The 27188-nt window shown below is 38.1% G+C and overlaps 1 protein-coding gene across 1 annotated transcript; it reads right to left on the bottom strand.

Annotated features, from left to right (window-relative positions):
* Positions 1-3593: 3593 nt before the first annotated feature.
* On the bottom strand, positions 3594-21709 carry rnf24 (ring finger protein 24). Its single transcript, XM_077605603.1, has 6 exons — positions 21137-21709; positions 11618-11765; positions 9704-9746; positions 8765-8806; positions 6702-6781; positions 3594-4911 (listed from the first exon to the last, which is right to left on the bottom strand). Exons 2-6 carry the CDS (start codon positions 11728-11730, stop codon positions 4770-4772), a joined length of 420 nt encoding a protein of 139 aa, XP_077461729.1. The 5' UTR covers positions 11731-11765; positions 21137-21709; the 3' UTR covers positions 3594-4769.
* Between the last annotated feature and the right edge of the window lie 5479 nt (positions 21710-27188).

Genomic DNA, 27188 nt, shown 5'->3' with positions numbered 1-27188 from the left:
CATCTCAGCAAAAAGAATCGTGTTTAGGAATCTGAAAACAATAACATCATTTCAATTTTTCGATGGTTGAACAGAAAAACAGGGGGGGGGGCATTAATAAATCAGGCAAAATTGGAATGTGCAGCCATTTTATGAATTCATGCCAAAATTGATTTAGCCAATCAAATGCTGATATTTTATACAGTCTGCCATCGTTCAAGTTCCAGTTATAGTTGTTATCACAAACATTTCCAATTTGTACTTTGTGGTGTAATGATGTATGAGATGTAGAAGTACATTTATTGGTTAAACAATGATCGAATTAAATCGTTTTTTTTTTAAACAAGGTTTAGTAAAAATGACCATGTGAACTATGGTTGCTCAAATTATTTAAATATGCACATCACGACTTTATTTCAACCATGGAAACGTAAATATTTTTAAACAAAAAAAAGGCATGTTTTTTTCTGATGCTAATAAAATTACGGATAAGTCAGAAAAACCTGTCATCAACGAGAACGAGCCAAAGCTTGGAAACTTTATTACAGTTCAAGTCAGTTACATGCAATTGTTTTCCTTTTAAAATAAACAACCGTAAAATTAGCCAAATAGAAACTGTAGAGGGTAAATCATAGCATTATTTTCCTCTCAAAATAGCAATATAGAAAAATATAGCTTACAAATACTGTACAGCTATTATTATTAGCTCCAAAAATATTCTGCTGCAGAATTTTTAGTAATACAAACAAATGTCTGTGAAATTCCACAAAAAGAACATCTGTGTTAACAACAAAGTCAAGGTTATTATACTAAATATTATTTTTCCATTGTGTGCGGGGGATACAACAAAGGTAGAGAAGAATAAATAATGAGTGCGCTTGACCCTCAAGCAAACACAAAGATTCAAAACAAAACCTCTGATTTGATTGCCCCCGGTAAGTAATCATTTGAAGAGCAAACTCTTCAGTATCCATGGCTACATCACTATCCTTTTTCTATCATTTTTGTACAAAAATGCAGAAATGTTCTGTATTTTACATCCTTTGGCACTTACTGTAGAATGCAATTGGGATATTTGGGTGTTCATAGTATCATATTATACACAACACACATTAATGGGAGAAAATGATAACTTAAAGCAGGGTACACATATAATGCTAGTCAGGCATTACTGAATAATTTGAGCATTTCTATACACATGAATAGTTGGGCGTAATTTGACCAGTTTTAACGCATTTAATGAAAAGAGTAACAGCCTGTTTAGCAGACCTATCTAAATTTATCCAAAGTCAAGTACCTCGACATACGAGTGCCCCGACATACGAGCAATTTGAGATATGAGTAAAATTTTGAGCAAATATTTATCTTGAGATACGAGACAAATTTTGATATATGAGCAGACAGCGGACGCGAGAGGCTGCTCATAAGAACATCATGGGCACAGACGGTCTCTCTGGTCGCAACTCCCTCTTTGTAATGTCTCTGCGAGCACTGGGCGGAGCGTTGCATTTTTTTCAGTGTTTTTTTCCCCGTTAGTCAGTGTGAATGGCGTATATACTAATTCTCGTTGGCAAGTGGTCGTGCATTATCCTATTGTGAGGACATTTGTGTGCATCGTTTTGGGAATATTTTGAAGGGAATACAAAAGCAAACAATCGATAGGTTGCATGTGTAAGTCAGGGTGGAGGCGGGGCAAATAGAGCCAACCAAAATTAGAATTAAGTTTAGTGTAAAGTTAGATTAAATTTATTTTTGAGTGTGTCTGCATCATAATCCCAAATCCATTTAAACTTGTTTGTGTTATGTTACGAGCGCGTTGCCGTGCAGTCAGGGTGGAGGCGGGGCAAATAAAGCCAAGCCGGGAGAAGAAAGGTATCAAAATTTAAAACAAAATTAGAATTAAATTTAGTGTAAGGTTAGATTAAATTTAATTTTGAGTGTGTCTGCATCGTAATCCAAGTTCATTTAAATTTGTTTATGTTACGAGCGCGTTGCCGTGCAAATAGTCCTTCCCTCTCTCTGTCCATCTCTCCCCCCCTGCGAAATCCGTATAATTTTAGTACTATTAAACACATTTTAGTATTATTAAACCACTAGTTAATTGTTACTTTGTTAATAGATGGCAAATTGGAACAAATAAAAATGTTTTTCCAATCCAATATCTTGTTTTGGGTGGTTTTTCAGAGGGTTGGAACGAATTAATTTGTTTTTAGTTCATCTCTTTGGGAAACGTTCGTTTGAGTTACGAGAATATCGACATACGAGCTCAGTCCCGGAACGCATTAAGCTCGTATCTCGAGGTACCACTGTGTATATATATATATATATATATATATATATATATATATATATATATATATATATATATATATATATATATATACACATACATACATACATATATAATATAAGAAAATCGATAGCATCTTCTTGTTACTTTTGTTCTGTGTCTTGGTAGCCAAAATAGGCTGGAAGTAAATAAGTAATAATAAAAAAGTTACATTGTCAACAATTAATCTTTGTGGAAACAGGGTCCTAAGAATAAGTGAAGAAACTAATAGATGTCTTTTTGTTTGAAAACAGTTGTTTTGAAGTGTTGTTCTCAAAGTTGTTCCCAAAGTTTTTATCTATAAAAGATAAAGTTGGGTCCTTGGAAGATTTTAAACATGGCATGAAATTACACATTTCTTTTATCATTAATGCGCAACCGGGGGAGACTACAGTTTGATCAATTGAAGGCACAATCCGTCATTTACTCTGTGAAAAATCCCAATGACCAAAGAACAGTGAAATGTATGCAAATGTATTGTGATGTTTTGGTGCATGTTTATCGCAAACAAGACATTTCTTCAAAAACAACAACATGCCATCGTAAGTGCGTGTAGCTACTTCACGTATGTCTTTTATGTGGTTAGTATTTGTCAAAGTCAGGAACCAAACAATCTGCGATGGGAAGAAAAAAACAATTCTTGATGAAAACAAGCTCGGAGGTTTGTACATAACTGCATGTCAGTCACAACATGCTACTCACAGAACACTATCAATGGCGCATAAGGTAAGCTTCTTAGGTCATCTATCTGCTTAACTCACTTTCTTGGGGGTGGGGTAAACCAAAATTGTGAGGAATTTGTGTCGGTTGCTGCGCTGGTTCTGTTCTCACTATAAATGAAACCCGCAGAACCCATATAAAAATGAACCGAAAATGCAAATTTCAATTCAACACGTTTTTTTGTTAATCATTTTCAAATGGGCCCATTTGCATTGAAATACTTTTTCAGTTTTTTAAGTCAAGTATTTTTTGTGTCATTCGTTAGAATTATAATATTATCAGGAACAAAAAGAAATTAAGTGAGAGTTATCCATTGAAACTCCAGATGTTTTTTCACGACTTTTTCTTTGACATTTTAACATTTGGGGTCTTACTATTTGTGCCTTTATGTTAGAATAATAATAATATTTGCTGCTTGCAAAAATGATCAGCATTTTTTTTCTGTAGCAGCTCATAACCAGGGACACAAAAACCAAACATAAAGCAGGGCTCATGGTCCAAAACAAACAAAACCAAAAAGAGTGAGAAGCGTAAATGCTAGAATGATGCAACCTGTGCGTGTGAATGGAAATGCTGCTTCAATACATCCAGTGAGTTCTGACTCGAGCATGTGACAACTTCCTCAGCAAGTGCTCTCGAATCATATTAATATCTTCATAAATTATCCTTGAATACACTTGAATTGGCATATCCTAATACATTTTTGTGCTTCCTTAACACATTTTGGGTGAATGACAAAGAGTCTCAGTCATGCAAGTAACAGTATTTTTTTAGTCGGATATGTCCGAGTACTGTTTTAAATATTCATAGTACGTGACCTAGTGTTTCTATGTTTAAGGACGGTTGTTTCCTTCATGATCTAAATAAAACAATGTTTTGTATTCTGACATTATTACACTATAAAGTGATTCATTTTCCATACCGCCTAAACATTTTTACAAATACCCTTACCAATGAATATGATAGACGGTCGATACTCTGCGGTTAAGTACATTTGCAAGCCTCTTTCACTGCATATCCATGAAGTGAGGAAAGATACAAATATTTTTTGTGAAACACTTCTCAAGACAGACAGAATAATACTTAACTCTCACATTATAATGATAATGATTAGTAAGAAGGTTTGGCATTACGTTATCCTTTCATTTAAAAGAATTGGATTCAAGTATCCTTTGAGCTTCCTTCAAAGCATGTGTGTGTGTGCAAAGCAATAAAATGCATGTATACACTGTAATAGTTTGTCCCTTTAAAATACGTGATTCTGGTCTAAGTTTGTCAATAAAAAAAGGAAAACATCTGAGACTTTATGCTGAACATGGAAGTAATGGTCGAGAATCAAAATATAAAACATCCTTGCTACTATAATGGCAAGAAATTAGGTTTTAACTTTTTGTAAAGTGCTTGTTAAATAGAACAAAAATAAGAACAAAATAAAAAATAAAAAAAACTGAGTATTTAGCGTACTGCCATATATGCTGTCGTTATGTTCTTTAGCTGGGGTCCACGGCGAAAAAAATGCTTTGGTCGTGAACCGCATCATCTTTCTTTCCATGTCCATGAAGGAAGAAAAAGATTAATCCAGATAATAATTATTCCAAGTGTGATGAAGAAATGTGTTGCTTTTCCATCAGGTGGGTCCACAGAGTCAGAATGAATTGGACCTGTACAGCCATGTATCATGTGTATCATGTTTGTGTGTGTGTATTTTTAAAGCGTCACCATCATGTTGGCTCCAGGTTCATTAGACCAGGTTCTCAATACCGGGAAGAGGCTGCTGGCTTGGCACTGGAGGTTCCGTAGTACCCGCCTGCTGGGCAAGCTGTAAGACGGGCATATTGCAAAGTGGGCACACTTTCCTCACCTCCAGCCATTTGATCAGGCATCTAGAACAAGGAGGGAAAGGATATGTAAAATCAAATTGAACTACAGTAATACCTCGACTTACGAGTGCCCCGCCACACGAGCAATTTGAGATACGAGTAAAGACGCGAAAGGCTGCTCATAAGAACATCATGGGCACTGTCTTTCCCGTCACAACTCCCTCGTGTAATGTCTCTACGAGCACTCGTCGAAGCGTTGCATTCTTTTCAGTGTTTTTTTTCCTGTTAGTCAGTGCAGAATCGCGGAGGAGCTTGTTCGATAATACGAGAGGAGTATTTACTACTACTCGTTGGCAAGTGGTCGTGCATTATCCTATTGTGAGGACATTTGTGTGCATCATTTTCGGAATATTTTGAAGGGAAAACAAAAGCAAACAACCCTCGATAGGTTCCTTTTAGCTGCAGCTGAAAGTCAGGGTGGAGGCGGGGCAAATAGAGCCAACCCAGCCAATTGCAAGGCACAGGGAGATGGATAATCATTAAAGCTCACAGATACATCGGGAGCATTTAGGGTGTTCAGCCAACCTACTCTGCATGTTTTTGGGATGTGAGAGGAAACCAGAGTACCCAAAGAAAACCCACGCAGGGCTGGGGAGAACATGCAAAAACCGGTACTCGGACGTTTCGTCGAAAGACGTTTGGTCGACCGGACGTTTGGTCGACCGGACGTTTGGTCGACCGGACGTTTGGTAGAACGTACGTTTGGTAGAACGGACGTTTGGTAGAACGGACGTTTGGTCGCCGGGTTGTTACTGTTGAAACCAGCTCTCAAAATTATAATCATGAGAGAGAGAGTTTAATATCTAAATATCTAATATCAAAATATCAACAGTAAACTCTCTGTCATAATTTGACAGCGAGCGAACCTGGCGACCAAACATCCATTCTACCAAACGTCCGTTCTACCAAACGTCTTTTGACGAAAGGTCCGGTCACGGCAAAAACCAATAGTGAGGACTGCCAGGCCAACCTGGTAACCTTAGATGTCAGTAATTTACCATAAATTCACTGTTTTTTTTACATTGTATTTTGTTCTATTTACACATGTTATTGTTTTGCTACTATTTGGGGAAGAGTGCACCATTAGACTGTGTATTGAAAATAGTTGGAATGAGTCAACAGGATTGTTATCTGTTTTTATAGGAATTTATGCACATGAAAATCTTATTTAATTTAATTATTTGGCAGCCGTCAACTCACCAACCCCATATTTGAAACATTTCCGTCTATAAAGAGCCACAATTCATCATTAACTATCTCTCCAGCATAAACATGTGACATACGATAACATCCTGTCCGTTACTGTTTATCTGTAAAACCTGTTTCCCTTTGCGTTTATTATTCTGCTACTATTCATCATAGGCATTTTTATCTTCTAAACATCACTGATATCCATCTGTGGTGGCATCACAAAAGAGCTGGCAAGCACACGCACTTACAGTCAGTGGCGATCAGTCTAGAAGCAAGTGGAAAGAAAGTAGGCCAAAGGAGGTGTCATGCTGATATAAACAACTGCGTTGAAAGGGCGCAGGCTTTGAGTGTGTCCGTTTACGTGTACAACGGGCAAAGTTAGCTCTGTCAATTGGGCATGTAGTGTTCCAAGTGCAAGTTATAGTTTGTAGAAGAAATTAATCATTCACTTGTTTCTTCCTCACTGGTATGCACCCATAAATCGATGTTTTTGAAGCAGTTCAGTCCTTACGGGGGATTCTTAAGCTTTGTAAGAGAACTGCATATATCCATGTGCCCTTCCCTGTACATCTGCATGAAGAATCAACAAAGCCCTCACTTACTTCCTATGAAATGCGTGTTTGCATGGACAAATCCCCAGCTCGTCTTTCTGTTTGAACTCCTCCAAACACACGGCGCATATCTGCAAGAGAGAAAGCAACTTTTTTATTTTATTTAGACACATTCTTTTCAGAGGACATGAAACAGCTTTGCACGCTCTCGTTTGGCTGGATAAAATAGTGGAAAGAAATCCTCCCGAGGTCAAGTGGAAAACAAACGCGACACCTGAGAACAGTCGAGGGCAATACATTTTTTTTAAAAGACAAGTGAAAGTTCATTCATCTTTTTGATCTGCTTATCCTCACAAGGGTTACAGGGGATGCTGGGACCTAGCCCAGCCAGTTTTGGTCAGTAAGGGGGACACCCCGTAGTTGCCAGCCAACCTCATGAGACCAACAACCATTTGAGCATACACTCATACCTACCCACAATTTGGATTGGTCAATCAGCCTACTAAACATGTTTATGGGATGTAGGAGGAAGCTGGAGAATCTTTAGAAAGCCCACGCAGGCATGGGGAGAAGATGCAAACACCACACAGGAAGGTGGGAATTCTCAATTTGAGGTGAACGTTCGAACCACTCTTCACACGTAAAAGTTTACATTTCCAACAACATACAACTCAGCCGGATCATTTGTCATTCAAATGTTTCAGTCTGACTGCCTCTTGGTGTAGGGGTTCACTCGCCTGATTTCGGTGCAGGCAAGCACGGGATCGATTCCCGCTGGTGACGGTATGATTGTGAGTGTGAATAGTCGTCTGTCTTTCTGTGTGCCCTACAGCTGACTGGCGGGCAGTCTAGGGTGTAGTGTGGCTTTCGCCCGATGTCAGCTGGGATAGGCTCCAGCACCCCCTACAAACCTTACGAGGATGCGCGGTATGGAAGTTGAATCAATGAATGTTTCACTCTAATTACAGTGAGACAATGGGGAACAACCATTCATTAGAAACAGTGTTAAAAAACACTAGGTTATCTCATCACGACATCTGCAACAAAAGATGTGCAAAACAACAACATACGAATCTACCAATTGCTAATTAAGTAATTTAAGATAATCAAATAGGTTTGCAATAGCCTACAGATGAAATGAATGATGAAAACGAGATTTTATACTACTATGTCCCATAATAAACAGTCACTGGTTACACAAAAAAAAGAAAATTGTTAACAACAAATTCAGCTTCATGGTTGTTTGTAACGTTGCCTAAGGCTGTTGTCTCTGTCAGTGAGGTAATTCACATGACACTGTCAAATACCTTCTCTCTGTTTGCGATAAACATAAAACGCCTGAAGCTTGTAGTGACAGTTGGACACACTAAGGCAAATAAAGTGCATCCACAATGACCAAGTGCAGATGAACACATAATATCTGAGAATCTTAGGTAGATTAAACATTGTACAGTATATCCATGAAGAATGGCAATTATATCAAATAAACAGACTGAATAGGTGCCTTGAAGGACCACAGTGGGTGAATGTTACAACAGAGTAGAGGTAAGATCTTGAGCCCGATCCCGAATTTTGGGTCGGGTCGGGTCTAAAATGTCAATCATTACTTCGGGTTCGGGTCAGGTCGGGCCGAGCTTCTCTCTCACTGAAAGAAAAGTGTACTATACTAATACGATGTAAGTAAAAGTCTCTCCCGCTGACTTTTAAAAATAAATAAATATGTTTTTAAAAATGTATACTAAAATGATGTGTGGATACTAAACTAAGGAATACCTGTTATAAAATAAATAATCTGGAATTTTGGATAAAACAGACAACGCGCCATAATTTCGGGTTTGCTTCGGGTTCGGGCCTGCAAATGAAGTTAATTCTTCAGGTTCGGTCCGGGTTTTTGGACCCGTGGGCTGGGTCGGGTCGGATTTTTTCGGGTCGATCTTACCTCTACAACAGAGCATTTGTTTGCTGTAATTAATATTGAACACATTGTTAAGTGCAAAAATAAAATTTGGACTTGTTTTAGATGAGGTCATACATTTAATCGTACACTAAAGATAGTATGTTTAAGATATTGTGTTCTCTAATGTACAAACATGAACAAGAAAAGAAGAACTCACCTCATGCAAATTTAACTCTTTCACCTTTTCTTTCTGAATGACCTGAAAGAATATACAGGCAATAATAAAACATTAGTCACTATGAAGTGGTAAAGAAATTATATAAATTAGATGTATTAAAGTATTAACTGTAGTTAAAAAATAAAGGTGAACTTCATCAAAGCAGGATGTGTTGTTTCGATCGCTCTGGGGATGTGAGCAGGATAATCCACAAAGTAAAATAAAATAAAAACTCAAAACAGAGAGCTTTACAGGACAGGAAACATCCTGGCATATTTAAAAGAATATCTGTATAAAAATTCACATTGTGATATTTGTAATTTACTCACAAATTCAACCACCCACCATTAAATATTAATGATACAGTTAGGATTGTTCACCATGATCCAAAAATAGCTTGCAATTAACACATGGAGCAAAATTGGGTGTAAAATAAGCTATTTCCTGCCATTTTAGGTGGTTATGTTGACTTGGCGTTAATAGACACTTTCACACTGGTGAAATGAAGTGTACACGCATTTCTGCTTCATAAGATATTTTCTGGTTAACATTGAGAGTTAGAGACCGAAACAATGGAGTCAATGCACTGGGAAACACATTTTGGGGAAGCTAACGTTCTCTAACTGTGCACTACATTCATTAAACCGAATCTACAATTTACCATCTGCTAGCTTTCTGGAATCTTGAAGAAAATTAGGCCATGAACACTTTTTTGGCTACACACGGAAAGCCATTCATTGCCATCAACTCGCACGGTCTTGTCAGAGCACATGCTGATGACTGCTGAACTTCTTGCGAAGCATTCCTTTAATTACGGTTTAATACAAGCTCAACTGTGGTGGATGTTCGAGCTTGACTTAGCAGAATTTTTCATTTTTTATTGTTTTCCACATTATTCATTAGCACAGTGTACTGTTTGCAAGTGACATTAATGCTTACTTGTTTGTATGCATAGAGCTCTTTGTGCGCTTGGTGCCGTAACCTAGGGAGAGGTAAAGACAAAACATCTTTTTGATTAGTGAGCTGCCGCTACATTCGCCACGTCATTACTACAGAATTCATACAGAGATCCTGGAAAAAAAGAACAGAAAAAAACCTAATTGAATTGTTGCTCATAATAAAATACCTGCCTCATGACAATCAAGGCAATCATAGAGGTGCTACATTTTACGCGAGATCTTAAAACCATGACAGGGCAGTTGAAGAGATTGTTTGTGTTGGAATTGTCTTACATGACTGCACTTGCAGTCATGGGACTCATCATTGAATTACTGGCACTGGATTAACCAATTACCATTTAAGTGAAAATCTAACTAGTGTTCACTGTTTGCGCTCATAAAAATGCATTGCAACCGGAATTCAGTTTTTCATATGTAGGAACAGCAAAAAAAATCCTAATTAATGCAAGCAAAGGGGCAGAACCTACAGTTTTACTCAAAATAATTGGTTTGGATCTGGATTAACACTACCAAATAAAAATATCTGAGTGAGATGAGAACAGGTAGAGCTTATGTAGGCTATGAGAATAACAACAGACAAGGAGGACAAGGGGGAAGGATGAGCGAAAGTTAAAAGAAATTCGTAGGTTTGTAAGATTTACCTCCATTACAAGTAATCTTAACCTCTCGCAGCAGAGTGAGAGGGATCTGTAAAACAAGCAGCACAGTCTTGGAGAGAAACTGACATTTTTTAATTTTATAAAAGGGGATCAGCAGGTAAAGATGCAGAGACTCCAGAGGGTCAAGGACGAGGTTGAGCGAGATATTCCCATGGGGGTTGTCTATTTCCACAGAGCAGTAAAGTCCCATTTATTAGTTAGTTTTACGACCAAAACAAATGATAAAAAAAGGATTTACACACAGATACAGTATAAGTAGTAGCCCCAATCACAGTTGTAGGTGAATGTCATTCCTGTCTGTTTTTTGTTAATGAAAAAGCAACAATACCAAGGTGTGCCACGTCAAGTACAGTAGATACTGTGTTGGAAAAGTTGTGAAAAGTAAAAATTGATTCGGAATAAACCATTTGATGCATCGCGCTACAATTTTCATGATTTAGACAGTAAATTCTTAGTTGAAGTGAACTTTTAAAGGCAGACTAACAGGTCTTTGAAGGTCAGAATTTAGATGATACAGGTGTTCAAATACATATTTGCAACTGTACCCCACAAATAAATTGTTAAAAAATCATACAGCGGTTTCTGGATTTTTCTTTTCAAATGATCTCCCTCACAGCTACAATGAAAATTTCATACCCCTCCATTATTTCTAAGTGGGGGAACTTGCATTATAGCAGGGTGTTCAAATATACCTATTGAACTCACTGTGGCTCTCAAAACTGTGCTGTTGAAATAATATGCATCTCCAAAGTCAGTAATGCCATATTTGAAGAGAAATTTAAAAAGCAGATATCATCATAGAGCTATACATAATTCATGTAGTAAACTCCCAAACATCAATTTTCAATGTCTTTGCTAAATATTGCCTTTGATCTAGTGCTCTGTAAGACTGAAAAAGTTATAGGGTTTAACAAATCTGGAAATTCATATCAATTTGGTATGTACAAAGTTGGATAGCACACTCAGTGGAACTTGTATTATATCACTTTATTGATCGATGAAACCTAGATCAGGAAAAACTAACAGTCTTGTATAGTGTTGTATGTTGCAATATCTGTGGAGGTGGTTGGCCTTACGGTTGCTAAAGCTGACCATTTTGCAATATTTGCTTCCCTAAAAATAAATGTATTTTTTTTGTATTTTGCTGTGTAAAGGAACGAGGCCAGGGGGCATACAGTCCACAATGTTGAGTTCGCCAGACCAATAAAAAAAGGTGTAACAGTGCTACTGCTTACCTTATTAAGTAACAGCAGAAGAGGAGGCTGAGGATGAAGACAAAGACAGCAGTTCCAAACACAACAATGTAGATATTAAGGGGAAGGTTCTGGAATCCTATATTAGGCATCATGAATCTTCTTTGAAAAATTGGAGGTCATGAGTGTTCTGGAAAGGGAGAGAAAACAAAATCAGACATGTTGGAAAACAACGCATACTGTTCACGCATCACAGACCAACAAACTAAAAGTCAAACAACAAAAAAAGCAAAACTAGTAAGAGGATCTTAAAGGACCCTGAAGGTGTTTTTTATGTGACAGAAATATTCTTCATTTCAGGTTGTAAAAAACTGTACAGTAGTGAACGGGGACATTTGTTTATCCAATATTGTTTATTGAAAGACTGGACAAGGTGCAAGTGCTGCACATGGTCTCTACAAATATTACATCAGAATTTGGATAAGATGGGTGTCCCTTTGACAGCTATATGTCAATCACAAGGTGCATGTAAAACCAGCGAGGCACACTGACAAAAATGAAGTGTCTTGGAATCATAACCCCAATGCAGACTTGGCTAACACACTTTTAGCACGCTGTCTCAAATCAGTATATTCATTAAATTAAAATATTTATAAAGACTGTCCTGCTGTGGTTAAATGACAGCAAGATAAGTGTATATGACAACAAAAGTGGATGGAATGATGAAGAATGACATAAATAATAAATTGACGGCATACCATGCTCTCTTGTTAGGGTGGTAAAATGATGCCTAGTTTACCCACGTTGCAAAAGTATGCAACACAAAAAAGGCTGAAAATACAACAAAGGTGGTTGCAGTCAAGTAGCTAGGAAAAAGACATGATTGGAAGTGTCCACGTCACCAGAGAAAAGTAAACCACAACACAAGAATAAATTGTGTTTGCTCCTTGCGGATGTAATTTGAAACCACCCTGTTGGCAAACATCATGACACAGGAAGGTTTGGTGAGCCTAACATTATGAAATGTAAACTAGTTGTTTGTTTTGACAAGGGGGTACAGATTATTAATGGTACACTCAGGAAAGGGTATAATTTATTGCTGAAAATATAGAATTGTACTAAACCTACCATTTGCTGTGCTTGTTAAAAGAGTATGTTTCACATTTGTACGTATCCTTCAGGAAGATTTGCACTGATGTGTAAATTAAGCACAATTTCAAATAAAGAAATTCCAAAAGAATGGCTGCCATGATCACCGTGGAGCAAAGGGACAGTGAGGCAAGGGAAATTCAAAAAATGCACCACTACAACAGCTCAAATTACTTGGACTTGAATTCGCCATAAAATATAAGTCATGCCTTGAAAACTAGGTCAGTCTGCTCAGAGGTAAAACCAACAATAGTGCACAAAGTCAAAATTGAGCATAAACCCTAACCCCAAACCCATCTATAGTCACCAAAGAAGAATAAATAGACATTGAAAACCTTGAAAGATGAGTAACAACATTACTACAATTGTATGGATTACTGTTTCCTGGCTGGACTTGCTTCCCTTTGAATTGTTTGTCTAGCCTTTTGCCAGATTTAGAAAGAACAGATTATACATTTATACTTACAAATACAAGTATTAATTCAAGCTTTTTGCCATTCTGAATGCTCTAAACTATGTTACTATGTGAATAGTCACCTATTTAAATTGTACATTCCGCAGTGGCTACCGAACAAGCAAAACAGTAACATGGCTGATATGAGTTAGCGGCGAAATGTGTGTTTGTATGTGTTTCTGCGTGAGTGAGTGGGCAATTACTTTCATAAAATATGATGATGATGGTTTACTAGGTCAGTGATCTTATACCTCAAAAAGTGGTAATAAATCTTTGTTGCTATGTTTGACATTGCCATTTCAGGGTAAGCATTTATGAGCGTGAAACGTAAACCTTACAGTACATATAAAACTGCCAAAGCCAACCATCTCTGAGTACATCACGCCACCCTTATCCAGACTTCTAATTCTTGCCATAAATAAATTCCACAGGTTTTTAGATATAAAAGACTCCCACCACAAATACGTAGCAAATGCATTGAAACAAACCTGAGAAATTTAGTCCTCATTCATATTATGTACCAAGAGATGAGTTGCAAGCTGTTGATAAGGTATTTTTCTGGAATACGTGATTGGTAAAGGCCAGAATGAGACACACAAGTACAAAATAAAACACAATGGACCTGGAACATGCTTCTACGGTGTGGTTTTATGAAAATAAAGTGTTGAAGGACGCCTCCCAGTTTCTCGGCCCCGATGACGACTACCACAAAGGCGCCTTAAGAGGCCTAATTCCATTGCACCAAGTCAGTGCAATGGACTGGTGAGTGTGGTACTTGTGCAGGTGGAATTCATGGATTGAACTTGTGTTGGATAAGACTAGACAAAAAAATTACATCCAGTTAGGACTCCAATACTCATTTAATATAATTTCCAAGATTTAGTGTTGTTGGAAAAAAAAATATCGGTATATATGTACATACTGGCTATGGCAGCACATCTGACAAAGTTTTCTTGTAATGACCACTTCATTTGTTTCCACTAAGTGTCTGAATATAGCTACACAAGACTCAAATGCGGAACTAGAATTGTATCAAACATGAGACTGATGTCAGGTTGAAACTAAACCAACTTTGTGTACCTTACTGTGCTACGCAATACATTGTGCAGGATGACAACTTAAGACCTCTACACAATGAACACCTCACCTTTCAGCCAACTTTTTAAAGGCTCCCTTAAGACTCTACATGAACACCCATTGCCACAAAAATAACTTATAACGTATATTTTTCTATTTGGATTTGAGGACTGAACAGAAATATGTTCTGAATTAGTAATTTTCCAAAACTGAAAAATTAGATTGCAAAAGAAATATCGTTTCAATCACAGCTGATGCTTCCACCTAGCCCAAAAGAGTTGTGCTCAGAAGCAGTGACTCTAAGAAGTGGAATTTTCCACAACTAGCCAAGAGAACCATTAGCTTTCTGAAACCTAATACGCTTTAGGGCTGGACCAAAGACCAGGGCCTCAGGGACAGAATGAGGAAATATGCAGCGGGTCCCACTGTTTATGTGAAATCTCCAGAATTAGCGCAGGAGACAAAACAAAAGCCAATGGCCAGTTTGTAATTTAAAAATGAAGAGAGATTTGATGAGTTGAGGCAAAAAGCATGTTGTATTTATTTGCAACCAATAGAGGCAAGAATGACTTAAGATTTGGTGGAGAAGTGGTCAGCGCATCGACCTCACAATTCTGGGGTTGACGTTGGATGCCAGAACTGTGAGGACCGTCGGCCTCACATGACCTGACATTAAAACTGGCAAAGAGGCTATTAAACTTCTAAATGCTTGAACCTACTCCAAAGAACCAAAACTCCATTGTGGCCTCTAATTGTAATACAAGCTGACACAAACAAGAGGTACTGACACGTACAGCTGTCTCTCAGCTGCTTTTACTTTGGGGGAGGTGGAAGGGGGGTAGTGATCGTTGGTCACTCCTACACACAAGTCATGTTACTTACTGTATCTTTCCTCATCAATTATTGGTTTAAGACTTTACTGCGAAAAGACTAGATCCCCGCTTTCCTATTATCAATTCAAGGTTTTGATTTGATTTCAAGCAAAATCAAATCTTTTCATTCTTGTTAATTCATTTTGGTTTTATCTGCTACTGAAAAAGAAGAAATCAACAAAATAATTCCAAACTTAATCCTTTTCTCAGTGAGCCTACCATCTAATGTTGTTGTACATACTTGCAGGTTATTCTCAGGACCAGGACCAGGAACATCACAAATGTTAGACTAAACTAACAAGGAATAAAGGTTAAGAATATAAAACAGTTCACAATTGAGTAAAGTATTGACCATCAATCATGCCGTTCCTCCAAGGATTTAACTACATAGGGAAAGTATGGGAAAAAATATATCTCATATAGTAGGTTAGTAGGTATGTGTCAACTGTAAGGTTATGCAATGGAATGATCTGTAATTCCTAATCTTTGTAATTTGGGACAAACCACATTGGCAAACAATAACTGAGTGATATAACTTCAAACGTACAATATGCTGAATCATTCCAGGCATTATTGTGAAATTGCCATACCTCTACAATCCATGGTGTTTCAACATTAACTTAAATAACAAGAAAGCTTTCTGGGAAGCATGATAATACAGTCAAGGGAGTTTGCTGTCTTATTATTCATCTACAATAGAGTCAGCATTAACCGCTACCTCACTGCGTCCATAGTTTAATAGTGTGGTTTCATTTACGGTGAGTAAAAGTCCTTTAGGAACATTGAGAATTATAAGAAGCTCTAAGAATCTCCTGCTGGTGTGATGAGCAAAACAGGCATTTAGGTAAATAACAAAAAGCATATTCTTCCTATTTCAAATGAAGGGTATATACCATAATTCTCCCCTGAGTATAAGGTGCCCCAGCCAAAGAATACTGTATAGAATTTGGGGTTAGCACAAGCATGACAGCACACTTGTGCTCAACCTTTTTGCTGTGTGTGACATAGCATATTCATACTGCATAAGATGAATCAATGAGGTAAACATGTCTGAATGGTCGCAATATTAATTGTCGTCTTTTCATTCATGTTTTATTTTATTCATTTATTATGTTATTTATATTTTTTTGTAATAATTTCATGTCCCAAAGAAATTGAAAAACATAGGACTAACACCATGAATTTTGCTAATAGGTTTGCAGTTATTGCCAATAAATAATGGAAAAATATAGGGTAGATTTCAACCTAAGTCAAAGTTAGCTACATAATGCAACAGACTCTGGATATAGAACAGCATGAAACGTTAAATGCACATACAGAATTTATGGTTACAGCTTAGGTTACTGATGCTAAAATGGAGCTCCATCCATTTAGCTTCTATAACGCTTATGTTGATTCAAGTCACGGGTATACTGGTGCCTATCCCTTCTGACTTTGGATATATAAGAGCTCACAGATAGCAGAGCAATGTTCCCCTACCAAACACAGTGGACAAATGGTAACTCTGGTCTAGTTCTTGATGATCAGGCCAAAATAATGGTTATGATATATAGTTTAAGACTTTGCTCGAAATTTTACTCGTATCTCGAAATGCTCGTATGTCAAGGTGCTCGTATGTCGGGGTACCACTGTATAGCTAAAGTTCCTAAGTCTTGAAAAAAAAGGAAAGAAGCTTCTCTTTTGCGATAACAAAGAAACCCTGCACTAAAGAATTTTTGCTTTTCCTGTTGACTTTACTAGCCTTGATTGTAATTGAAGATTAATAGAAATTCCGATAAAGTCTTGTTGAAATTACTTGATTTATCTCAGCGTACAATGAGGATGTTGCTGATTGTTCTTAGAGGAACAATGGGAAGTGAAGTGTATTTTGTATGCCTGAGGGGATAAGCGGAAAGTCCCCCTTGAATGATCTTGATCATATAAACAAGTATCAAAATCAAAAAATGTTCATAAAATATCGAAATTCAAGCTGAAACTCCTTGAAGAAGACCTGAAGAAGAATGGTCAGCCAAATTAGAAGAATGCCTTTAATATGAAGGAAAAGACCATAATTTCTAGATGGAAAAATTTGTGATCAAATGATTGTGAGAAATTTAAGCCTGAAAAGGTTCATCACTCAGCCATAGATAAGGCCATGAAGCTGGCTTGGCTAGGCTAGCTAGGCTTCTCAGACATTATGAGAGTCGTGCTCGCAAAACACTCAACCCGCCAAACTGATGAGAATCCCGTCGCAAAAATGAAATCGGGGAGTGAGGAAGAAGAAGCAGGTGTGATATCCTTGTACAAAACCATTTGATCACAAAAAGAAACAGCAGTCACAACTCCCCATCACCATGTGCCTGCTTCCCCTTGGATGCCTCTGAAATCTGACAAAGAAGCATTACCTGACTAAAATAACCTGTGCAGCAAATCTTCCTTTTCATCATCTTCACTTCACCTTCATCGCACTGCACAGGTCTATCATCATCTTTTTTTGCATTAAAATCAAACGGAGAAGAGTTATTGCCATTGTGAGTTCAGTACTTAAAGTATTTACACATTTATTATATATAGATTGTATTTAAATATCAATATATTTCAGTATTTACACATGGATATAACTATGTGACATTTAATACATACTTTTTGATATTGTATAGACAAGAAAACATGATGGCTTTGTGGTTGTTCGATTATCGCGGCGATATCTGGTCTATAATAATCCTTATAAAGTGTGATTTATGGGTGTGGGAGTGTGTGTATGTTAAGATTCTCTCGCTACGTTTGTCCAAACCGTGCAACATAGAGAGTTGAATTTTTTTATGGTGGCCAGAAACGGTTGTCAGATCCTAATGGATGAGTGATTGCATTTCTTCACCTTCTCTAACTGTGTAAACTCAATGTTTTATTTGTTAAGCCTGAAGCCCATTTTTCAAGATAATTTTTTTAATAGCGCAACAATTCTTTTGGTTCTTAACTAGCAGGTGAGACCGGCGAAGCCAGGCCCCTGCTTGTCTACAATTTCTGCGATATTGGAGGAAGACAAAATACTAAAGCTATATTTAGGAATTATTGGCAAATGGTTATCAAATGAATCATATAAAAATATGCTGCAACACTCAAGTGCTTTACAGCTACTCTCAACATACCAGAGCAAACATTTGCAGAAGTCTGCTAAAAACAGAGCGTGCTCTGAGGAGCAGCAGCACCTACCTGAGACACTATGTGGCACTTAAGTGATTCCTTCAGAAACTACCTGTTTAGACTAATACACTGTAATGCTAGGAGATTAATGATTTAATTAGTGACAAGCAATCCAAGTCCTAATCATTTTCCACAACCGCTTGCAAGATTTCATTTCTTGAAACTTTACCATAATTCATTTTGAGGAACACAGGCTGTAATATTATGCAATAATAAATTGATATTGTTGAATTCATGTCTTATGCGCGAAGTTACACCCATCAGTGGTTATGTAATATGGTGTCTCCCTCCCTCCACATGTTTCACAAGGGATACAGGCTGAAGCACTGACCTTTGGTCCACGCAAATGCTAAAATATGTTTGATTTTAATGGTTAAAAAAGTGGAAGAAACAGAAACTGGGGCTGGAGTATTGTTTGAGATTGGGCTTGTGGACTGATAGGGACTGGTTTTCAATAACAAATTATTTGCCTATACACAATTAATATAATTGCAAGAAGCAAAATTAAGTATGTTTGCACAATAGGGTTTAATTCACCTCAGGAGCAGTACTGAAAATTGTATCTTTTCAAACAATGAATGCTAAATAACCCAGGGCCAGTATATAGGATTGTGGCATAGAACGCATATCCATAGTTTATAGATGCTGGCCCAACTGCGCTACCAAAAATGTAATTAACAAATACAATGAAGTCAAGTTACTCACTTTTTTTTCATTTTAATCATTTTGACATTTTGTGTCTACTTAAAACAGGTACACCATTTAAAAAGAAAAAGAAAACAAAAGAAATTCAATAAGGGGTAAAATAGTCATACTTGCAAAAAAAGCAAACGACAAACTAAAGTAGGATGAAGTAAACCTTTTTAACTTTTATAAGTTAGCATGCTCACTCCATCCTGCTCTCCACGTACCCGAGATTCCCAACACATTCTAAAAACATACATGGTAGGTTAGTCGAAGACTTGACTGAATGTGAGTGTGAGTGGTTGTTTGCCACTCCAAGGTGTGCCTGCTGGGGTAAGCTGGGGTAACCAATGATAAAATGCATTATGGGCTTGACACTCAATGGGGAAATACGTATAGCATATATTTACTGCCAAGAAATAATACAGATAATTGCACAAATTGGGAAACCGATGCATTCCATTTGACAGATGCGCCATAATTCCATTTTTATAGTGATTGTCCTCATTAGGGTCATGGGTTATCGTCTGCTGACTTTAAGCAAAATACAGTCGACTCTTTTATAGTGGCATGAAAATGAATTGATATGTTAATATCTTGCAATATTTTCTATCCCAAAAGGTTACTGATATTCTTCATATATATGTATGTATATATATATATGTATATATATGTGTATATATATATATATATATATATATATATATATATATATATATATATATATATGTGTGTGTGTATGTGTGTATATATATAAAACAACGGGTTGCTACCGTAATTTTCCACTAAAGTGTCCATGTTAACAAAGACACTCATTTGTTCCCAAGTGTTGCAATATTGGTACTTTATTTACAGAAATGTTGCAATGAAATATTTTGACGTACATGCGACTAAATTGCAACAACATTGTTACCTCCTCCATTTACAAATATTATTTTACTTTTTAATAGCTGTATTGTAGAATATCGTATATAGATTTCCTGACCTACGTATTGATAATTTTTGTACCATGAAATACTGTGAGATAATCTTTATCGTATCTCGAGGACCTCTTGTCCTTAGCAGTTACCTGTAATGATGAAAATGTTTCTTTTTTTCTCCATTTCATTTTCTGAACCGCTTTATCCTCACTAGGGTCACGGGGGGTGCTGGAGCCTATCCCAGCCGACTACGGGCCAGAGACGGGGGACACCCTTTATTGGTGGCCGGAGAAAACCCATGCAGGAGAACATGGAAACTCCACACAGGGGAACCGACCTGGATTTGAACCCAGGACCCCTGCTGGAGCCTATACCAGCTGACTTCGGGCCAGAGTCGGTGGACACCCTGAATTGGTGGCCAGCCAATCGGCGGGCACAAGGGGACAAACAACCATCCACACTCACACTCATACATAGGGGCAATTTAAAGTGTCAAATCAGCCTACCATGCATGTCTTTGGAATGTGGGAGGAAACCGGAGTACCCGGAGAAAACCCACCCGAGCCCGGGGAGAACATGCAAACTCCACACAGGTGGACCGCCCTGGATTTGAACCCAGGACCCCCAGAGCTGCGAGGCTGATGTGCTAACCACTCAATCCACCGGGCCGCCCTGATAAAAATGTATAATTGTTAATATAGCTCTCGTATTGTAACCCGATATAACGTGGATGTGTATCTAATGTTTTGTCCAGTTGGTGCATAGTATAGGTCACTGTGACATGATGATGCAAATGGGCTTCGTCACGTAGACAAGAATGGACACGAAGCTCTTTGACATTTGACCAGAAAAATTGACCACGGAGGAATCTTACACACAAGGTCGAGTCTGTCAATGTAAGCTGCCATCTTCCATTAACTACCGAGTGTGACAGAATCTTTCTAAAGAACGTGAGCCCCCGGGGCGTCGCTTCGCTAGCAAGCTAAGAGAGCCCCTCGAGGTCAATACCTCGTTAAAGCAGCAAAAGATTTGGTCCAGGTAAATAAAATACTCAGATCAAAACAGAAAGCCACTCATGGAAATGCATGGGTAAGCGTTTACGAAGAGAAGCGTATTTCCATTTTTCGGCTTGCTAGCATCGCTGCTCGTTGCTAAGTGACGTTGGCTAGCAAAATAGTAATTATTATGTAATTGGCCGAAGACGAGACGAAAGACCACTCACCCACCAAGGAAGCACGTTCCAAAATTTGGCAGCAGTCTTCTCTTTTAGTTTCTCTGAAGTCCGACAGTCTGGGCTGCTGACGTATTGAAATAAAAACTTAATTAAGATTGACGTCGACCGATGTTTTGGCTGAGCTGGACCTCATCCGACGTATGCCAGTCTGTCGTGGTACTGTTGACGGTGACTTATTAAAAATAAAATAAAATAAAAAAACGACGGACAAAACGGAGTCTGAGCTGGGAGGCAAATAGAGAAAAAATCGTAGAATTGAGGATGCTTTGTCCGCTATGTCGTCTCCGTTGGAAGGGGGTCTTTCCCTCAATTCCACTAGTGGATTGAATGCCAGAGGTTTTTTTCCTTTTAAATAGCGTCCACGAACACGCACTCCTCGAAACACACGTCCTGTTCCCACTCAGTTCGAGAGTGAAAGTGTTGGCTCAATTGGACGACGGCGTGGCCGTGGGGAACGATGCCAAGAAGAGGGAGGAGACGCGGTTTTTTCCCATAAAGAAGTGGACGGAGGGTCGTTGTTGTAAACGAGCCCCATTAGTGACTGCCTTCCATTGGCGTCTATCTGCCGGAAGAGGGCGACCAGGCTGTAGTTGGAATGTTACTTTCTTATTTACTCGGGGGATGAGGGGGTGTACTATATCAGAAATCGCGGGGTGCTGGAGTTTATCCCAGCTGACCAGTGTAGAACAGTAGATTAAACTGGACGCAGTTAGTCGCGGGGGCACATACGGAGGTGGGTATCTTCTTATCCCGATTTTGATGTCATTTTCTGAACCTTTTTATCCCCACATGGGTCGCGGGGGTGCTGGAGCCTATCCCAGTTGACTTCGGGCACGAGCCGGGGGACACCCTGAATTGGTGGCCAGCCAATCGCAGGGCACGAATTTAGAGTGTCCAACCAGCCTACTATGCATATTTTTTGGGAATGTGGAAGGAAAGCAAAGTACCCAGAGAAAACCGACACCGGCCCAGGGAAAAGATGCAAACTCCTTACAGGTGGACTGACCTGGATTCGAACCCAGGAGCCCAGAACTGTGAGCCTGACGCGCTAACCACTCACCCCTCATGACAATTGAAAAAAATAGAAAAAAATGTTTCTCCCTAGGAAACTGTAGGATACTGTATTTTCTCATCTCATTTTCTGAACCGCTTTATCCTCAGTAGGGTCGCGGGGAGTGCTAGAACCTATCCCAGATGACAGAGGCGGGGGACACCCTGAATTGATAGCCAGCCAATCGCAGGGGACAAGGAGCCAAACAACCATTCACGCTCACACTCATACCCAGGGGCAATTTAGAGTGTCCAATCAGCCTACCATGCATTTCTTTGGAATGTGGGAGGAAACTGGAGTACCCGGAGAAAACCCACGCAGAACATGCAAACTCCAAACAGGTGGCCTGACCTGGATTTGAAACTAAGTTCAATATTATTTTATTAATGCTCTATGTCAGGGGTCGGGAACCTTTTTGACGGAGAGAGACATAAACAATTCATATTTTCTAATGTTATTTCTTGAGAGCCATTCTCAGAATTGAAAAGTAAAATTACATGAAAATGTGTGATCTTTTTGTCCTTTCACCACTTTTAAGTATAAAAAGTCTCAGAATTCTTTTGACAACATATTTATGACGTTGCTAATAAATCAGTATCAATGATATCATGCATGCAGAAGTGTAATAAAAAACAAAATTATGATTAAAGTGGTAGTAGAGGTAGTGTCAACGCCACAATGATGCTCCTATTAGTATGTTCGGGACTCAGCTCTCTCACCATTGATTTTCATATTTTACCTGAGAGCCATATGCACCCATGGAAAGAGCCACATATGGCTCCCGAGCCATAGGTTCCCTACCCCTGCTCTATGTTATATGACACCTGAGTAAATCCTCTTCACCTGATTATTTATTTACGTATTCTTTTGCCATTGATCATTTAACTATGAGGTCATCATCCGTGCAATTTGGAACTATTTACCATACCATAGTTTGGGACTATTGCACAGACGTAGGGGATGAGGTACACTCCCTGCTCTTGTTGATGCTCAAAAAGCCCTTTTTGTGTCTGTTATAATCCCCCCTTCCTCCTTAAAATGAGAGTAGTCATGGCTTTCTTGTGCATCAATGAAATCGCAAAAAGCATTTGTGCATGAAGTGGGAGAAGAGTGCTCAAATCGTCGCTCCTTATTCCTGGTGATGTCAGCAGGAGAGCTCACGACTTGACTACATTGTTCATGAGACAATCAGGTATTGATGGAACATGTGCTGAGCACCGAGCACTACCTGTGTATTTGCCATCTATCTATTTTTTGGTGTCATATACGACATAAATCTTTTTGTCATTTGTGCGGTGGAAATGCTATTTCATTCGCTGAAAGATTATATGCTCCATTCAACTCTGCTCCATTTTGATAAATGATTCATTTCATCTTCCACCTTATGAAACATTCTGTCCATTGCACTTATAAAACCTCATTATTTGTACTCTATTCTTAGGCAGTAGTTCTTCCCGATACCATTAGCGGAACCACAATTAGTGGTACATAGAGCACACAATGAGATTCACTACTCTTTAGCGATTCATTTTTTTTGCAATGTGGACTCGAACACGTTTTTCATCTATCGGGTTTTACGTCACACGAACTGACAGCTGAAGGTGTCAACCCTCCCTTTGATGACTCTCATCACCCACCCACTCAGAACTTACCGCTTCCTCCTCCAAAAATATGAATGCAGTATCCAGGAAGCCAAGTTTGGCCACCCAGCCTGGCACTTTATTCTGTTTGAATCGAGTGGAGCGCACCCATTCCCCAATGAATGTCTCTGTGAGCGCATGTCAATGAGGTGCCAGTGACAGGGCCTCTTTGTGAGATGTGTGCGGAACAGGAGTGCCATGTGACTCTCTTGAATGGGTTTTCAAGGCTTGGACAGGGGGAAGGATGGCAGTGTCCACAAAGCCCCATTGAAAGAATGCAGACTGCCTCTGCTCTTCCTTCCCCTCCATGGATTAGGCTGCTGCTTGGTACCAACTCAAAGAAGGCGTTCTTTATAAAAGAATTGGTGAGAAGAGCACTATTATCACTGTGTTACACTTCCTTATTCCCTTATATAGTGACTGTCCCGTTCAATAGCATCACAAGTTGTCTATTCAGCACCTCAGGACAATTTATAATATTCCCTAATGACTTACTAGTGCCTGGGAATAGAGGAAATGGGCATCACAATTCAATTTTAAAACCCTGAAGAGGTCATTTCAACCAATATTACATTGATTCTTTTACAGGCTCAATGCATTAGTTTATCAAGCTTTCCATTTCAGAAGATAAGAGCTGGTACACTTTTTTTCTTCACATCCTCAGATGACAGTATTCAACTGAATACGTTGGATGTGATTTTCCATTTACTGCTGGTGTTGATAGATACTAGCAGATACATTAATTATCTATCATATGCATTTACTTTATATTTTTGGCTATTATTATTAATACAAGTAATGTATTTTTCAGATGTTGTTATCATTAAAGTGGGTACTGTATTTTTCGGATTATAAATCACAACTGTGTATAAGTGGTGCAGTTTTTTTATTTATCAGAAACAAAAGAACAAACATTATACACATTTTTTTCTTTATAACTATAGCCTACAAAAACAACAACAATCTGACAACTTATAGTACAGAAAATACAGTAATGGTCATGGTAATATTTTAATCTCAGTTACATCTCATAATGTAACCTAAGACTATTTGATTCCAGGGAAAATGAATAAAAACTATTTTTTTTTAGTCTGGCTCTTTTGACTCTATCAGATAGAATGAGATAGTATCTGAACCATTTTTCACAAAAAGACCCTCTTCAGTCTGAGCCATTTTTTCTTTTCAATTTATAGATTCTCAGCAACCAAATATGGGCATATCATATGATAATCTCAATTTCAAAGGGAAAAAAATAGAAAATTAGGGTTTTTTTTGGTGAAAATGTGGAATTTATGCAGAAATTTGACACTAACCCATTTTGGCTTGAAGATCGCTCATATAACACTTTCCTAGGTTAATATACATGATCATAAGAGTGGTCTTTTGTAATGTTTATCATGCTGACTAACGTCTGTCCATCTGTTTGTCTGACCTTTTCTGACATATCTCACTGGGTGCCCCACACCCTTGACGCTCAGGAAGGTCTTCCTACTATCCCCCACCCTTTTTTGACACGTCTCTTGCACCATTGGTGACGGTAGGAATGTCGACCAAAAATATCTACACATTGAATTACAGGTCAAGGTACTTGTAGCTTTTAAAATGCATATTTTCTCCCCTTGTAAATAAAATTACAATTTTTAAAGCTTAAGGAATGTTTACTTTTGTTATATTTATTTGATATTTTCATTTTTTGATCATCTTCAATATTATAGTGTATTGTACACATATTCAATACACATATGTGTGTATGTTACAAAAAATTCACCACCCCTGTCAATGATTAAAGTTTAACTTGAATTTTTTGTATTTTTCACAATTTTTTTGGTCGAAATCTAATCTTGGTCTCAAAAAACAATTAGTCATTTTAAAGTTTTATCCATCAAAATATTTTAAAGAGTTGCATTTTGACCAACCAAAACTTGGAATTAACATTCATAAATTATTTTTGATTACATATAAGAGAGAAAATGATACCTTATCAATGATTCCTGTAATGCCACCATGTTGTTCCATCGTTATTGATCAGTATTTCTTCCATAGTTCTGGAATTATGTGTTTGAATCTTAGCCTTTAACCAAAATTTGAAATTGCTCCATGTGTTTTAGTTCAGTCAGATTTGCCATTTGTATTTAAAATAAATAAGAAGCCAACATAGTCATTAATCTCTATGTGACCAACATAGAGTTTGCTGTCATCTAGTGGTTAGTAGTTTGAACAATCACTAGCTGTAAATTGTCTTTCGACAGTTCATGGTTTTCCTTGCATCAAATTTTTATTAATTGTATACAGTAAAGATTCTAAGTGTGTTGTTCAATCGCTGATGTAAGAGGTGTCACAAAAACATGACAATTGTTTTATAATGTAGGCCACTGTAGTACATACCTAGTTGCAGTGGTGTGCCGTCAGGGCCTTCTCTGCTGGCCTAAGAAATATCTGAATCACAGACTGATGTTAATTAAAACTTTCCTTAAATACTTATTAAATAATTCCAAATTGTCTTTCGGTTTCCTTTCATTGCTTTCCCCCTGGTTGCACTGCTTCCAGATGTGTGTTTTCCTGTTGAAGCATTTAACTAATCACATTTCAGCCATTTGTTGCCAGGATCAGAAATCTGCCTCAAGGCCTTCACAATCAGTTCTGCAGGCTCTGCTGCATTAAACAGGCGTTGATAATACTGTTGCTTCAACCAATCAGAATTCGATTTGGTGACACCAAGGCCTTCTCGCAGGCATAGGGATACGTCATTTCCTACGTTCCTACATTTTCATATATGGTTATGTTGATTTAATAGCGGTTTTGTCAACCCGCAATGGCTGAAGGAGGAGAAGAAATTGATTTTCAAGACGGACTTTTCAAGAAAAAAAAAACTGGACATCATTAAGAAAGGTCAGACACCTCCAAAGCAAGCAAGCCTGTCGCAACCGGGAACGAACATTTTAAGCACTAAATCGAATAAAAATGTATGCCAGAAATACGAAAGGACAGGCTCGACTTTCAGCATTAGCTTCGATGGCGATAGAAAAGAAGGAGGAAAGAAAGGAGGATGGATATTGTGTACAGTTAAAAAGGATTTTTGGTGAGTAAAATATGGCTATATTCCTAAATAATATTTCAAGGTTATTATTGATGATTTTTTATGTGTCGCAGCTGTAGCTGCAGTAGAGGTTTTATAGCCATAAAATAGTTTTGAGGGTTGGATTGATTCCAATAGAGGGCACTACTAGAAAATGCACGGACCGCCACTGCCTAGTTGAAATGGTGTGTTATAGTAACACCAAATCTTTAAAGCTCAGTGTTCTTTGAGAATATAAATTAATTCTTCATCATACATGGTACATCAAAAAGT

Source organism: Stigmatopora argus, chromosome 7 (assembly GCF_051989625.1).
Source record: "Stigmatopora argus isolate UIUO_Sarg chromosome 7, RoL_Sarg_1.0, whole genome shotgun sequence".
NCBI classification, from domain to species: domain Eukaryota; kingdom Metazoa; phylum Chordata; class Actinopteri; order Syngnathiformes; family Syngnathidae; genus Stigmatopora; species Stigmatopora argus.
The sequence above is the reverse complement of the archived record's forward strand: the minus strand, read 5'-3'. Positions and strand labels throughout refer to the sequence as shown.